This window comes from Echinops telfairi, unplaced genomic scaffold (assembly GCF_000313985.2).
Source record: "Echinops telfairi isolate 266 unplaced genomic scaffold, ASM31398v2 ScPeMD7_443;HRSCAF=831, whole genome shotgun sequence".
Lineage (NCBI taxonomy): Eukaryota > Metazoa > Chordata > Mammalia > Afrosoricida > Tenrecidae > Echinops > Echinops telfairi.
The window spans coordinates 45,388,237-45,405,397 of record NW_022104341.1 but is presented as its reverse complement, the minus strand read 5'-3'; the positions used below and the strand labels follow the sequence as shown (position 1 = coordinate 45,405,397).

At 37.4% G+C, this 17,161-nt stretch overlaps 1 protein-coding gene across 1 annotated transcript in view; it reads right to left on the bottom strand.

Annotated features, from left to right (window-relative positions):
- PIGK (phosphatidylinositol glycan anchor biosynthesis class K) overlaps window positions 1–16,813 on the bottom strand; it is a 169,924-nt gene extending 153,111 nt beyond the window's left edge. Inside the window, exons 1-2 of the mRNA XM_004699318.2 lie at window positions 16,712–16,813; window positions 11,426–11,479 (exon numbers count right to left, since the gene is read on the bottom strand). Of these exons, the coding sequence (XP_004699375.1) occupies window positions 11,426–11,479; window positions 16,712–16,804 (147 nt within the window). The 5' untranslated portion in view covers window positions 16,805–16,813. The remainder of the gene's footprint in view (window positions 1–11,425; window positions 11,480–16,711) is intronic.
- Window positions 16,814–17,161: the final 348 nt, after the last annotated feature.

Below are 17,161 nucleotides of genomic sequence, written 5' to 3'. Positions count from 1 at the left end.
AATGTGCTTAACACAATGGATGGATGGATTGTGATAAGAGTTGTACAAGCTCCAAATAAAATGACTCAAAAAAAGACAATGAACAGCATCTTTAATGGACTGAAACAAAAGAACTATTAATTCAGAACACATATCTAGTGAAAAGATATACCAGGAATGACAATGAAATAATTTTATTCTCACATGAATGGAAAAAATATAATTTGTCACCAGCAAACTGACTAAAAAAGACATGCTAAAGGAAGTTCTTCTGGCTGAAGGGAAATTATACCAAAGGAATACTGTAGGAATAAATGAAGAGCAGAAATAGTAACTACCTGGGTAAATAAAATAGGTCATTTTCTTCTGTAATTCCTCTAAAATACATAGGTTCTTAAAAGGAAAATTTTAGCATTGTTTGGTGAGATAATATTTACAGATGTAATACTGATGACAAGGATAGTACAATAGTGATAGGTAAGAGAAGCCCAGGAAATAAAAGACCTGGCAAGGGTGTGGTGCAGAGATCCTTTGATAATGCCCTTGATATGTAATGCCTACATTCTACTAAATTCCTTTACAAAAACTTAAGAATGTGTTGATATGAGGGCTAAGGAAGACAGTGGGCGCCCAAAACCCATCTGCAGAGTATCTAGTCAGAGCGAACTACTGGCAGATTCCTCCAGTCAAACGCAAGAATCTCGAACAGCCTTACCATTAGGCAGAGGCCACTGTAATCTTAATTTTGCTGGACTGAACTGGACAGTTGGCCAGGTGACCTCCTTAGAGAAAAGAATTGAATTTGTACTGAGTGAAAGTATCCCTTAGTTGTTCTTACACATTATTTGTATTTGTCTTTATACTAATATGATCTTATCCTTACCACCTTCATGCAACTTATTTTTTCATTGTTTTGTGTTGAGTTTCCCAGCGGTGAAGCACAGGAGGAGTGGATGCATAATGATAACAACTGATACCAGGGGTTATAGGGAATGCAGGGATGGAAGATGAGTTATAGGGAGGGAAAGAGCATTTCAGGAGTAAATAATGAAGGTGGGAGGGGGAGGTAGCACTAGAACTGATTGTGATCGCACAACTCATTTTAAAGGTGACTTAATCATGGGGGAGGTGCTCTAAGATTCATGTGGTGGTGATTGTACAATTCCCTTTGATATTATTGAACAATTGAACTATTCAATTATAGGATATGTAAACCATGTACCAATAAAACTGTTGAAAATAATAAAAATTTAAAATTCATTTGATTAAAAAAAAATCTTGTTTTCTGAAAAGAAAAAAATCAAAAATTGACTCATGGACCACTAACACATCAGTCTTCACACCCCTAAGGCTAAAAGAACGAGATGATGCCTAGTTACCACTACTAAATGTCGTGAAAGGTTCACATTATTTATTAGAACATCTTCATAGTGTGGGAGAAAAATGTGGAGCACAACTCAAATTCATGAAAGAGGCCAGGCTTATTGGTCAGACAAAGACTAGTGAAACCCCCAAGACAATGGACCTTAGTCACCCTTCAGGTCTGGAACTGAACTCACCTGTGTTCGAACAGTCACATTTTTAAGATCAAAAGGGCAACATTTACCCAACCTCAAAGTTCAATGGAACAGGAAACATAAAGAGGAAGTGGGAGGGAATTGCAATGGATATATTGAAAAAAAATGTGTATGAACTGTTGAATGTAAAACTAGTACACTGCTCTATAAACTTTCACCTAATTTAAAATAAAGTATTTTTAAAATAAAGTAAAAAAATTTTTAAATACTTGTAATCTCATCATAGGAAAGAAAACCAGCTACCGTGACTTATACAATATTGCTTTCAGTTTGAATTGCTTCTTACTTTTAATTGTGAAAAACAGAAATACAGTAAAATTTAACCTACAAAATGTGTATATGCATATAGGAATTGAACAGGAAACAGAAACCACTAAACCAGGCTTAACTGTTTTTTAAAAAAACTTGATTCATAAACATATCAAAATTGTTCGGAAATTTTAACCCTAAGGCTCCAAAAGAGCCTTCTTGACAACAGAAATGAAGAACACATGCATTTGTAAAGAGAAAGTAAAATGTCCCTATTCACAGATGACATAATCGTATACACAGAGAATCCCAGAGACTCCATTAGAACTAACAGAAGTATTCAAAATGGTAGGAACAAGATCAACACATAAAAGCCAAATGGATTCCTCTACACCATCAAAGATAACTGACAGGGAAATCAGGATAACAGGAGCATTTACAATAGCTCTCACAAAGACAAAACACTTAGGAATTAATCTAACTACGGAAACCACAAGCTCACAGCCTTTAAGTTGATTCTGACTTATAGTAACCCTATACATAAAATAATTAGAGCAGGAAAAAATGTAAAGTACAAAGCTACAAAATGTTACCACAAGAAAGCAAGAGAGATCTACATAAATGGCAAAACACGCCCTGGTTCACGAAGAGGAAGAATATCCTGGCAATGTCACTACGTCCCAAAGTGGCCTGTAGATATCATGCACTTCTGATACAAATGCCCACCTCAAAAATCTTTAATATGTAATAAAATGGAAAACTGATCAGGAAGGAAAGAGATCTCAGACAAGCAGAGCATTATTAGAAAAGGGAAACATGACAGAAAACCACACATCTGCGGTTCCAGAGTCCAGTACTAAAACAACAATGGTAATCAACAATGTTGTTTGATTACAATGGTAATCAAAAATGCCTTATAGTGGCAGAAAGACAGACACATGGACCAATCAAATAGAATTAAGAACAAAGAAGTAAATCAATCTATCAGTGTCTAGGTGATCTACAACAAATGGCCAAAGTCCACTAAACTGAGAAAAGAATATCCTTTTTGTAAATGATGCTGGCAAAACTGGGTATTCATTTGGAAAGCAAATTAAACAAGATTCCTATTTCACATCACACACAAAAATTTACTCAAAATATATCCAAGAACTATATGCAAAATCTAAAACTACAGGCTTTGGAAGACAAAAAGATGGACAACATAAAGGGGTCTAATACATGGGGGAACAGAATTTTAAACATACCTAAAACTGCACAAACATTAGAAGATATACAATGAGAATATCTTAAAAACGAAAAACCTATGCTCATCAGAGACCTTGCCAAAAAAGCAAGGAGATATTAAAATTGTGACACAGACAGACTTAAGTACACCTATGTTCACTGCAGCATTATTTATAATATAGCAAAAAGATGGAAATAAGTTAAAAGCCCATTAATGGATTAAAAGATAACTAACTGTTACTTTCATACAATTTAATAATATGCAACAATAATAATGGTAAATCTATGAAGCATCTCACAACATGGTTGAACCTGGAGGACATTATGCTACGTGAAAATAATCAAACAGGAGACAAATATTGTATAAGATCACTATTATAAAAAAGTAAACAGTTTCACCCAGAAAAACAAAGCAAAACATTATTCGACCAATACCAGAAACAGTAAAGAGAGGAAGGGGAAGCCCTAACTGTAAAGACAGTGAACACGAGTTGATTCTGGTGAAGGGAAAAGTAATATGGGGGAAGTCAGCACACCCCAACCGAGGAAAAGGGAGACACTGAAAAGGGACAACAAATACAGGGACAGCTACAGCAAATGTTACAACATCTTCAACACTACAACAGCAGTAATAACTAACAATAATTTGTAACCACATACATAGGTGGCTATGTATGCTAAATATATGAGGGTGCTGTACTGTAAGTAGAGTGGGCTCTATGTGTAAGTATGTTGAGTCTTTTCTAATTCATAATGACATATTGGACGACAGATGAAAACACTACCTGGCCTGGCACCATTCTCACAACTGTTGCTTTATTTGTGACCACTGTTGCAGCTCCGGTATCAATTCACCTTTTTGGAGGGTCTTCCACTTTTCACTGACTCTTTTTTACCAAGCTCGATGGACTTCTCCAGGGTCTGGTCCCTCCTGAGAACATGTAAGATGAAGTATCTCCACTGATGCTCCTAAGGAGCATTCTGGTTGGACTTCTTCCAATATAGATTTGTTCATTCTCTGGCAGTTCATGGTATATTCAGTACTTTTCACCAACAAAATAAACAATTTATCAATTATTCCTGGGTCTTATTTACTGCCTAGCTTTTATATGTACATCTATGATTAAAAATGCCTTGGATTAGGTCAAAGGAACCTTAGCACTCAAAGTAACATCTTTGTTTTTTAACACATTACAAAAGAAAAAAAAACCTCAATGCCACCAAGTTGATTCCAAATCATAGTAATTCTATAGCGCAGGGCAGAACTGCCCGTGGGTTTCCAAGACTGTAACTCTTCATGGAAGTAGAAAGTCTCACCTTTCTCCTACTGGCGGTTTCAAACTACTGTGCTTGCAGTTAGCACCCCACCTACTAATACACAATGCCATCAGAGTCCTAACACCCTAAAGAAGTCTTTAGTAGTAGAGTTGCCCAATCCAATACTTCATTTATTTACTGACTGCTGCTCTCATGGACATTAAATGTACATCCAAGCAACATGACTTGACAACTTCCTTATTTTCTGTTTTTCATGATGTTGTCTACTGGTTCATGCGTGAAAATTTTTGTTTTCTTTCTGTTGAAGTATAATCCTTATTGAAGGTTGTAGTCTTTGATTGGCAATAAGTATGTCTAGTCTTCTTCACTTTCAGCAAGGGTGCATCATCTGCATATTGTAGGTTGCTAATGAGTCTTCTTCTTTCTGATGCTGTGTTCTTCTTCATATAGTCCAGTTCCTCAGATTATTTGCTCAGCATATAGATTGAATAAGCATGGTGATACATGCCTTCCCTATTTTAAACCACATATTATTCCCTTATTCTTTTACTGCCTCTTGGTCAATGCAGACATTCCTCAGGAATACACAATCAAATAACGAGAACTCTGAAATTCCTCTGTTGTGCAATGTTATCCATAATTTGTTATACTCCACACAGTCTAATGCCTTTGCATAGTCAATAAGACACGGGTAAACATCATTCTGATATTCTCTTCTTTCACTAAAGACCCACTGTGATACCTAGGTTTATTGTGCCAACCTGGCCAATGAACACATGGGATTAATTGAAGGGCGGAGAGATAAATGGCTCCGTGAGCCACGCCTTTTTTGTCTCTTGCTCTTTGATGATCAGACCAGTGTGTAGCTGCCTTAGCTTGTTCTCTGCCTCAATTTGCTAGCTACACTACTTGTGGGACACCTAACCTGTGGACTGTGTCATTGTAGTTTGAGGTTCCTTCAAGACCTGCTTCGCCACACTACTGAAGTATATATCGCTTGAGCTGGGGACTGTCAGACTGTAATCTGGCTGACTGTTGGTGACCTGCCTTGCTAATTGCTGCCTGTGGCCAGATTGCTTGAATTGCTCTACAGAGGACTCAGCTGTCTGCTTCGTTGACTTGTATCCGGTGGCCCTGAAGACTTGAAAGACTGCCAGTATATCAGCTGCTCACTGAGCCATTTGTACTGCTCTATATTAATTAACTGTTTATTTCTTGTGTTTTATATAGATCTATAGATCTATCTATCTATCTATCTATCTATATATATATATATACTGTTTATTTCTTGTGTTATATATATATATATATATATATATATATATAAAAGCATAAGTGTCCTGGTTTTGTTTCTCTAAAGAACTCTGTCTAACATACCCACCTTAAATCAACAATGACTGCCCTCATTCCACATCTTCTGAGTCTAGCTTGAATATCTGCCAGTTCCCTGTTGATGTACTGCTGCAACTGCTTTCAAATTATCTTCACAAAATTTTACTTGCATGTAATAGCAATGATATTGTTTAATAATTTCTACATTCTGTTGAATCACCTTTCTTTGAAATGGGCACAACTATGAATTTCTTCTTCCAGTTGGTTGGAAAGGTAAATGTCCTCCAAATTGCTTACCAGTGTATCCATTTGTTGAAACATTTTGATTAATTCCATCAATCAATTCCAGGAGCCTTGTCTTTTGGTGCAGCTTGAACTTGATCCTTAAATACCAAGAGCTCTTGATCATATGCTACTTCCTAAAATGGACTCAAGCATAGTAACAATTGTGAGGCTGACACAAGACCTATTGTACATACGGTCGCTATGTGTCTGAACCGACTCATTGGCAAGTGTGGCCGTTAGATTTTAAGTCAACTTAAGACTGTGTGAAAGCATAAAGATGGAGTCCAGCCTATCAATCAGGTCACAATCAAATAACGAGTGTGATGATGCCTCTTTGAGGATATTTTCCTTAAGAGAGATAGTGAGTGTTTTTGCTATGAGAGTGACAATGAGAACTTTTCTCTCCTCTGCTCCTTCACCTTCCCTGCTTGCTTAAATTATGTATCTGCCTCCAAGGGCAGCCTCCTGAGGTCCACTGGCTCTGGGAGCCAATCTGGGAGCTATTGGCACCTTGCCTCAGTCCCATCAACCTTGGATAAATGTGATTCTACACGCACTGACTGGTGATCTCCCTGCGTTGCATTCCCCTTTCTTAGTATCAGACTGTAGCTACATGAGTCTGCAGAAGGCTCCAGGTCAGACCCATGAACTTGAGTTGGACTGGGCAGAACACCTTCTGGATATAAAATTATTTTTTGATAAAAAGTTCTTTCTTATACACAAATTACTGTCACTGGTTTTGTTTCTCTAAACAAACCAGCCTAACACACCACCCAATAACAATATCAACAATTTCCTAAATTGAACTTAACAGGAAAAAAAATAGAATATTTTAAATGGACAAAAAATTAGCACAAGCATTACATAAGAAAGGTATTAAAATGGACAATAAAGCACTTATAAATGCTCCACTTTAGTTATAATTTTAGAAGTATAAATCAGTTTGAAAAGTATTAAAAAGTCTGACAACTTACAGTACTGGCAAGGATATAAAGAAATGAATACTCTTCTATATTACTGATGGGAATGGAAATTGATATGAATCCAGGAGGTTAATTTATAATATACATCAAGTAAGAAAATGCACATATCTTTTGGTTTGGCTTAAATAAATATGCAAAAAATATGCATTTTAAGGATTTTCTCAATAGCATCATTATTTGAAATTAAAAAATAATAATAATAAACCTGGAGGCCAATGGCTATCAACAGCAAAGAATGAAGGTTCCCTAACCGGAGCTAAAAATGTTGTTGCTGTTGTTGTTGTTAGGTGCCACTGCACTGGTTTGGACTCAGAGCAACCTTACATACAACAGAACTAAACACTGCCTGGCTCTGTGCCATGCTCGCAGTTGGCCCCATGCCTGAGCCTATTTGTTGCAGCCGCCTGTGCCAATTCATCTCACTGGGGACCTTCCTCTTCATCTCAGGCCCTTGACTTGACCAAGTATGACGTCTATATTAGGTGAGGTTGACGAAAAAAAACAAACTCAGTGACACATAAGTATCAGAAAGGGCTTTATATTGAGAAGTAATTATATGTGAAAGAAAGTGCCCCAGGCCCAATCCAACTCAAGTCTCTAAGTCCGATACTAGTGCATAAGTCCCTCTTGAGAGTGATGGAGCCACAGGCAATGATACAGAATGCAGGAAGATCACAGGCCAGTGAGTGAGGCCATGTGAAACCAAGGCCAGTGGAAACATGGCAGGGTTCAGACAGCTCTCAGGGTCAGTAGCCAAATCCAAGCAGGCAGAAAGGCAAAATGTCAGGGAGAGGAGGAGGGTGCCAGGGTCCACCTTATGAGGAGGACACGCACCTGAGGAGATAGCATCAGGCTGTGACATGATTGACAGATGATTCTACCTGTAGCCAGGAGTGTATAGTTGACATAAAATCACCTAACTTAATACAATGTCCTTCTCCAGGGATTGGTCTCTACTGACAACATGTTCAAAGTATGTAAGATAACGTCTTGCCATCCCTGCCTCTAAAGAGCAGAATTAATTTACAGTCATAATAAAAACTACTACTTTTCATATACTTTTCCATACACAGAAGGATTTTCACATGTATTATGTTATTCAATATGCATAAAGCTAAGAAAATTATTTTATAATTATCATTAATTTACTAGATAGAAAACAAAAGGAAGCAGGAAGTATTAACTTAAGTTACACTGCTAAGCACAAAAAATAAATAAACAAACAGCATATAATATGTTTAAAGGAGGGGAGGGAAAAACACAAATGTGACTATAGACACTGAAAATTTCTGAAAAATTCGTCAGAAATTGATAATGGCCACTAAAATAGGGGGCCCCAAAACAGACTTTAGCTGTTCAGTTTGTATCCTTCCTCACTGGAATTTTTAAAGTCATGAGCATGGATTATTTTTATAACTTACTTATTAAACATAAGCACTAATATTTTATACAAAACAGATCCAGAGACTCAAATGGAATCTAACACTTCTTCTCTCTCTCTATTGGCAAAACCTTTCTCAATCATTTTATAAGACCAAAGTGCACTTCACTTAGATCTCATCATTTAGTTATGATTATAAATTTATTAAAAATGAAGAAAACTAGATTGTTTTTATTTGAATTACATAGGATTGAAAGAAATGTACTTTTATTAAGTCACTTGACCTGAGTCAAATTACACAATTTTCCACTTTAAAAAGTACAATTTATTCAAGTTCACCATGCTAAATCTTAGTTAACGTATAAAATCTTAAGCAAAATACTAAAAGTGCCTGTGTTGTCAAATGCTCAGAAGCATTTTTTACTATATTTTTCATCTGGGACCCAAATTACTAATAAACCTGGTTAAGGGTTTCCAAGAGCAAACCAAAAAACACACTGTCATCAAGTCCTTTCCAATTCATCTCAACCTTATAGGACAGAGTAGAACTGCCCCCTATGGGTTTTTGAGACTATAAGTCTTTATGGGAGTAGAAAGTTTCATCTTTCTCCCATGGTGGTTTTGAACTGCTTACCTTGCTGTTTGCAGCCCAATTCACCACCACGACCCCATTCCCGAACGAGGTAGGTTTTAATGTAAATGTAGAATAAGCTAAGTTCTAAAGGATGAGCCCTTTTGGTAACTGATGGCCTGCACAAGAGAGAATTACTCATAGAAAGACTTGTAAGGAAGTTTCAATACCCTCCTATCAAAAAAAGCCCACTGCCACCTACTGGATTCTGCCTTACGACAATCCTATATGGGAGAAGGACTATTAATCTTGGAACAGACCAACCAAACCAAACTCACTGCCACTGAGTAAATGCTGACTCATAGGGACCCCTTTGTGGGTTTCTGAGAGTGTGATTGTTTACAGGAATAGAAAACCCAGTCTTTCTCCCGCGGAGCTGCTCATCATTTCCAACTGCTGACCGTGCAGATCACAGCCCAATGCATAACCGCTATACCACCAATCTGCTATGGGAACAGATAGCCTCATCTTTTTCTCCTGAGCAACTGGTGAGTTTGAACTGCCAACCTTGTAATCAGTAACTGCCAAACATTTAACCCACAGTAACATCAAGGTTTGAAAAAGTAAAATAATTCTCTCAGTTGGTGAATTGATATCTGGCTCCTGATACTAACCCAAACCAAACTCATTTCCATCCAGTGGATTCCAACTCATAGCAACCCTATAGGACAGAGTAGAAATGGTTCCTGCCGTTTTCAGATACTGAATTTACTCCTGTAAACAGGAGTAGAAAGCCTCATTTTCCTCCAGCCAAGTAGCTGGTGGGTTTGAACTGCTAAATTTGTGCTTAACAGCCAACAAGTTGTCTACTATGCTACCAGGATTTCTTCAGCCCCTAAAAGAATTCTCCAGTTTTTACTAATAGTTGGAAACATGGCTCCCTATCTCAAGGAGCTTTATTCAATTCTTTCACCTCTTGTGAAGAGTAGTATATAGAAGGTGAGTTCTCTTGGTAAACAAGAAAATGGCCATGAATCTATGTCATACTGTTTTATTTAACTGCCATATAATTATATTTATTAAAAATAATTATGGTAGTCATAATCATTATTTGGTTTTAACAACCTGTAAATGATTATAGTCTTTTATGGAATTATTATCAATTTTACAAGACCTCACACATTCAAAAAATCGACTTTGGGCCTTAGAAAAGCTATAATCTTATGCATATTTATCCTACACTTTTAGTTAAACTGCTCTGTCTCCTTCACATTTGCACTCTCTTCTTACAAGAGGTGTTCCCCAGTTTTCTTCTCTTTCCAGCATGACTTGCAGGCTTGGGGCAAGAGATGTTCATTGTTCCCCTTCTTTATTCACAAAAATCACTTTCTTTTCCTTACTCTTTGAATCTATCCTTTACTTCCTTGTCCTGTCTTTCAATATACTCTTAAATACTTTTTTCCCCCATTAAGTAAAGATTATTGTATCTTCTAATCATATAGTCGAACTACTATGAAATATTTTCCAAACAGGGAAATAAAACTGATTATACCTAATCATATTATGGGAATAAACAGCAAAAATTTATGAATACAGATAGATAGTAATTTACACAAACAAAAAAGACAGCAGATACAAAATGGACTAACATGCAAACTTCACTAATAATCAAAGCAATGTAAATTAAAATAAAACTTCACCTACTACCTAGCAGTTAATAAAATAAAACACTGAAAATATAGATGACTTGAGTTTAGAAAAAGAGTACAGCCTTTTCAGAGGGCAATTATGATCCATGACTTCACATCCTAATGTCTAGCAATTGATTTTTAAAAGAAATCAAGTTCTCAAAGCTAAGGCCATTTTTACAACCCTTTTAAAAATAACTAAAATTTAAAACATAAATGCCCAGGCACTTGAGATTAGGGCACATTCATAAAACAGGAAACTACGCAGCTTTTGTCAAGAATAAGAATTTCTGGCAGGGAAAGATCACAAAGATACACTACTGAGTGGGGGAAAAGAGAGAGAGAGAATACACTGCTAATGGGTTGCAAAATAGCAGGTATAACATAATCCCACTTACATAAAATCATATAACAAAATGGCATGTTTCGATATAGAGAAGGGATCAGAAAAGCAGTCACTGAATGTGGACTCTGAGATGTGGGACTTGGACATTTTCTGTTTCGCCACACCTCCAGTGAGGTATGCGCACTCCAGTTCTCCAGTGAAGTAAAGTGCATAATGAAAGTTAAACCCTGTCTTCTTTTAAATTTCCTATATAATTTGAATTTTCTATAATGATAATATCTTTTTATAAACAATTTAAGAGATTTTAAATATTGAAGTAGAGATTATAAGAGTGCAGATAATATAATTACTAGTTTCCAGCATTAAAATAAAAGAATTCTACATTTTATAAAATGCTTGCTTTAAATAGTAGCACCTTAATTTCTTTAAGAATTTCTATTATAAGATATAAGGAAATTAACTTTTGTTGTTAAAAAGATTCACACAAAATTCATACATACATAATATGTGAACAGACAGACATACTTACCAATACAGCCCAGTTGTTTGTATGGCCACTTCTAAAGAATTGTTCTGCTTGATCCTGTTAGTCAGAAAACAATAAAAGCAATAAATGACAGGAAAAATAACAGTAAAAGGAAAAAAAGCAAGAAGAAAAAACTATTATTTCCCAAGATGCAGAATTTTAAAGGACAGCTAAGATTTATGGTGCTGTTTTCAGTAGTGATAATAATAATTTATCATTATGTATATTTATGGCAGTCTCAGGCCAAAGAAATAAAAACAATATCAAGAGAAGTTAATAGTTTAAGATACCAGAGGAGGAAAGGGTCCTAAACTGGAACTCTGGAGATGCAGAGTCCCACCTTATCCTGGACACTGATTTGACAGCATGACTCTGAGCAAGATCCTTAACCTCTTTGAGACTCAGTGTCTTAATATGCAAAATGAAAGCAATGCTAACCCTTATCACGGAGCTATTTTGAGAGGACTATAAAGATGTATGTGTAAAAGCTTCTGCTTTGAAAAATTAAGCAGTGTTCAAATAAAAGCTGTATTTTATATATAGCTCACATCTTAATATTTGACAACTACAAAGAAAGTAGAACGTTCAATAAAGAACACAGAATTTAACACATTTAACCAGCGTGTTACTTTAAAACTGCAACCTCATAACAAAATTTTCCTGTGACTTATTTTCCATTTGTGTGTATGACTTTCGTAACATATATCATTCTTATTTATTATGTCTTGTTGCCTTTGCCCAGTAAGATATAAAAACTCAAGTTTCATTCACACTGACTTAACCCAAATAAGTATGGTACATAGATTTCAAATAAATATTTCTGAATTGAATGCATGATTCTAATACCCTTACTAGTAGTAAGCAAAGTAAGACCAAGTCCTAAAAAAAACGGAAACCACATAGATAAGGGTTCCAACATAAGGTAAGAAGGTATTATATAAAGATGGTACCATAAAGCTATAAATTTCAAAAATCATTTTTAGTATACTGTAACTACTCCTTTATTCATCACTTTGATGCATATACAAGGAACTTCTAAACGACTGATATTTCACTTTAAGTAATAATCTAAAGTGTTTTTATACCCATAAATTTATTATGGTGTAACAATCTCCCTACATCCTTAACCAAAACAAAAAAGCATTCCTTTTCAAAATTTCTCATATACTTTTTAACATTTGTTAATCATTTAATGATCATTTCTATTGATTCTCTAAAATCTCATAGCTTATCTCTTATTCTTTAGTATTAGTGACACAAGCAAACATTAATGATCAGACAAATGTGTTGAATCATAGATATTAACAAGTTCTATTTTTGTTGAGGAGAATTATGGATGTTTAATTAGGGTTTCTTCCTATGCTTCTAAAATTCCAGAGTTCTAATTGTGAATGCCTTATTGAATGTTTTGATTCTATATAAAACAATATTCCTCCTGTTGAAATTTCACTCAATGTTCATCTCTACTAATGTTCTAGGTGCTTTCCATTAATTTACTTGAACTCACCACTGTGTTCAACTGGGCAGTCTCTATCATACATCCATATGCCATTTAACTATTCTATTGAAATAATTCTAAATTGAAATTGCCATGTGTGGAGCCCTAAAATACCTCCACCAAATCCAATGTCATCCTGAAACCTAATGAGATTATTTAATTATTAGAGTGGCAGTGAATATAAGCTATACTGACTCCAGATCTGCTCGCACACAGTATCAATTGCTAGAATAATCAGAGTAAAACCAAGCCTGTTGCTGCCCAGTTGATTCCAAGACCTTACAAGCCACTAATGGATAAATTGGCAGTTTGAACCCACTGGCTATTTGGAGGGAAAAGGATGTGGTGGTCGGCTTCTATATTGATTAGTCTTGGAAACCCTGTGGAGCCATCCTATCGTGCCCTACTGAGTCACTAAGGGTCAGCTATTCCAATGTCCTACCTATATTACTTACTAAGAAATTATTTCATCTCTCTGGGCCTCTATTTCCTCATCTATAAAATGGTAATAATAATGCCTGGCTCACAAGACAAATGTCAAATCCATTGCCATACAGTGCGATTGATAGTGACCCCATGTGTTACAGAGGAGAACTACTTCATAGGACGCTATTGGCTGTAATTTTCATGGAAGCAGATCTGCAGGCCTATCTTCTAAATGCTGCTGGATGGGTTCGCACCTCCAAACCATAGGCCAGTAGTCATGCACAAACCCTTTGCATCTCGCCGGGACCTTTGACAAAAGTTACCTATCAGAATTTTCAGCTGACAAGAAAAGTTCAGGAATAATGAAATTCTAAAAATATTACTTAAGTCTAAAACTAAACCCACTGCTACCAAGTTAACACCAACTCATTGCCACATTCTTCTTCAGAGTAGCTGCTGAGTTCAAACCGATGATCTTTGGTGAACAGCCAGCCAAGTGCTTTCACTGCTGTACCACTAGAATACGTACACATGTAAATACAATCAAACTCTCTCAACAGCATCCTGGATGCTGAACAAACCCATTGTGATATAGTGGATAGAGCATCGATTTGGGAGTTTCAGCCCAGGCCCTAAATCTCCAGCTGGCTGTAAATTTGGGACAAGTCGTGTAGCTCTTCAGACTTGACTTTCCCTATGATTAAAATTGAGAATCACCCCCAATGAATCTCCAATGTCTTCCAGTTCCAAAATCTTTGTAGCACCAAGACTTCAGTAAAAGTGGTTGCCTACAGAACTCAAAATCATGAGACCAGACTTACTAGTCTGACAAAGACAGGTGAAACCCCCAAGACTATGGCCCACGGATACCCTTTAAACCTATAGCTGAACTAACCCATTATTAGATTAATCAACCATTGAAGAAATGAAAAGAGCAGAATTTACCCAAAAACAAAGTTCATAGAGTTAGGAAAGAAGGAAGAATGAAAACAGTATACACAGAGACAACATAAAATAAGTGACAATACATTGAGGGGATTCCAGTGGATGAGTAGAAACAAAATACATATGAATTATTCAATGTAGCACTCTAAAACTGTTGATAATCTACTCTGTAAATCTTTACCCAATTCACAATGAAGTTTTTAAAAGAAAACTGTTTCAACATTAAAAAATAAAGGTAAACCAGCTCCAATGGGTCATTTCTGACTCATGGTGACCTTGTGTGTGTGTCATAGAACTATACTTCATAGGGTTTTTGATGATTGATTTTGGGAAGTAGACTGCACGGTCTTTTTTCCAGTAATCCTCTGTGTGGACTCAAACTAGAAGTCTTTCAGTTGGCAGGTGAGTGCAACTGTACCACCCAGGAACAACGTCTTACACAATAATTGCTGAAAAGTTACCCATTCACTCTACCTATAGTGAACAGAGCTCTTATTTACAGGCCAAAAACCATGTAAACAAGGGTGATTTTCTAAAATCACTGAAAAGCATCATGTGTTCCCCCGGACAATTCCAGAGTTGAGATGACAAGCATGTAAACACATTACACTTCAATGAAATACTCATTCACTCATTGGGTGTTGGGTGTCAGGCCCTAGTCGTGGCTCTGAGCAAAAAAAAAGTCAAAATCATTGCCTTCAAATGTACAAATGGATAGGCATACACTAAGCACTAGGCAAACTATAAAGTATGTGACAGAAAAACTCACAGTATAACGAAAATGTGTAATGGAAGAAGCCAATCTGGTCTAAAGGAATCAAGGAAGGTTTCCCGTGAGAAGATAACAGTTAGATCCCAAAGATGAAGAGCAGCAGGAGGACAATTCCAAAAGGAAAGAGCATATAGTCCCTTATGGCAGGAGGGAGCACGGTTTTGAGACAGGTAAAGACCTGGCAATCTGCTCCTGTATAGATTTGTGGCTTTATGAAATGCTATGATACAACAACATACTAAGTAAATGTAAAAAGGACAACAGTAAGGGCAAAGGTCGGGGGTTAGAAAAGTCCTACAGTGTTTCTGCTTTCCCTGCATCTGAGTAAATGAACAGAGGCAACAGGAGATCTAAAATACGGGAATGCAAGACAGCACAGCAAGTGTGTGAAACATGCAAGGTAAGTAAGATAAGGAAAGAAAATAGCACAGCTCCAATCATCTTAATTTTTATCTTTTAAAAGGATTTGTATATATGAAGTATATAAACTAAGGAGCACTGGTGGTGTAGTAAATACCCAATGGGCAGCTAACCTCAAAGCTGGCAGTTCAAAAGTACCAGCCATTCTGGGGGAGAAAAATACAGCTTTCTACTCCAGTGGAAAGTTAATCTCAGAAACCCACACAGGCAGTTCTAACCTGTTCTACGGATTCACTCACCATGATTGGGACCGATTCGATGGCAGTGGGTTTATTTTGCTTTTTTTTTTTCCTAAGTATATAAACTAATAATAATTTAAGAGTATATATATAGAGAACGGGTACTATCCTTTTTAACTGTCAGAGATAGAGGGAATGCCCAAGCCATGTGGAGTCTAAGCTCAAAGTGCTGGGGAAGCAAGGAAGTGATGGGCAAAGGCGCTGACCAAGGTGAGACACTGGAAAGACAGGCAGGGACTGAAATGATTCAGCAGATAATAACTTGATCAGGTTTACATTTTACGAAGACCAATTTAGCATCAACATGGGGAAAACTGGGAGCTTGGGGCAAAATGAGATAAAGCTATATCGATACTCTAGGCCGGAAATGCCCAGGGCCTGAATGAAGCCAGTGGAACTATAGAGAGACATGCAATTTTAAGAGTTTAAAACTAAATTCTGTATTCTGGTTATACTGTAAGGTAGAGTGAGTTCATTAAATGTCGCAGTGAGTTCCAGCTTAGGAAACAACAAGCAATACTGCTTTAGAAAATACAGGGAAAGGGGTGCTGAGGTTTGGGGGTGGGGTGGTGGTGTGTGTTTGTTTAAGAGGAAATGGCATAAGCACACGATAATACTTTATACACAAATGTTCCAGTCCTTTGGGCCATCCTGATTAAAGGTACAGATTGCAAAAATGGCCTGAAGCTTATTCAGAGTAGTCGCAATAATAATTAAAAGCTTGACGGTGGTTCAGAACGTCCTGTTACTACGTCGGTTAAAGGGGAGGGGGCGGGTGAGGCAGAGCCCCTCGTCATCAAAGGGGAAAGCTGCCGTTCGGTAGTAGGAAAGCAGCCCGACCACGACCGCCTCTTCGCAGGTACGCCCTCCTAGAGCCGCACACTTCGGCCCCGTCCAGCCCGGCGAGAAGACGACTCGGCAGCAGCCAGGGCACTCAGCCTCGACACGGCCGCCCCCCGGCCGGGCGCTGACAGGCACCTGGCTCCTACCTCGATGTGACTAGCGGCCAAGCTGCCGACGGACAACAGCAACAGCCCCGCCAGGGTAGTCTTAGCGCGCTCCGTAGTGTGGGGAGCGGCCATGTTTACCGGCTTCAGACTTCCCGCACCCGAAGAGGCGGAGCCTATGCCGTAAAGCAGCGCGGAGGCGTTTTTGCGACGCCAACGCAACCTTTTTCGGAGCCGCACGACACCCACGTTAGGGTTTCTGTTTCTGCGAGTTTGCGTACCTCAGGGACCCGGATAAGACACTTGATTTGTCTTTAATCGCGGTTTCAGTTTTAGTCTTGTAAAATAGGTCTAATACTTAAGGAAATTTTGGAAAGTGAGGAGGAGATCCCATAAACTTTGGAAGTTTTTCGTTTGGTGTTTTTTTTTGTTTGTTTGCTTTGGTTTTTCGTAGTACTGCCAGTTGTATACGTGAAGCACGGTCTGGTGGGA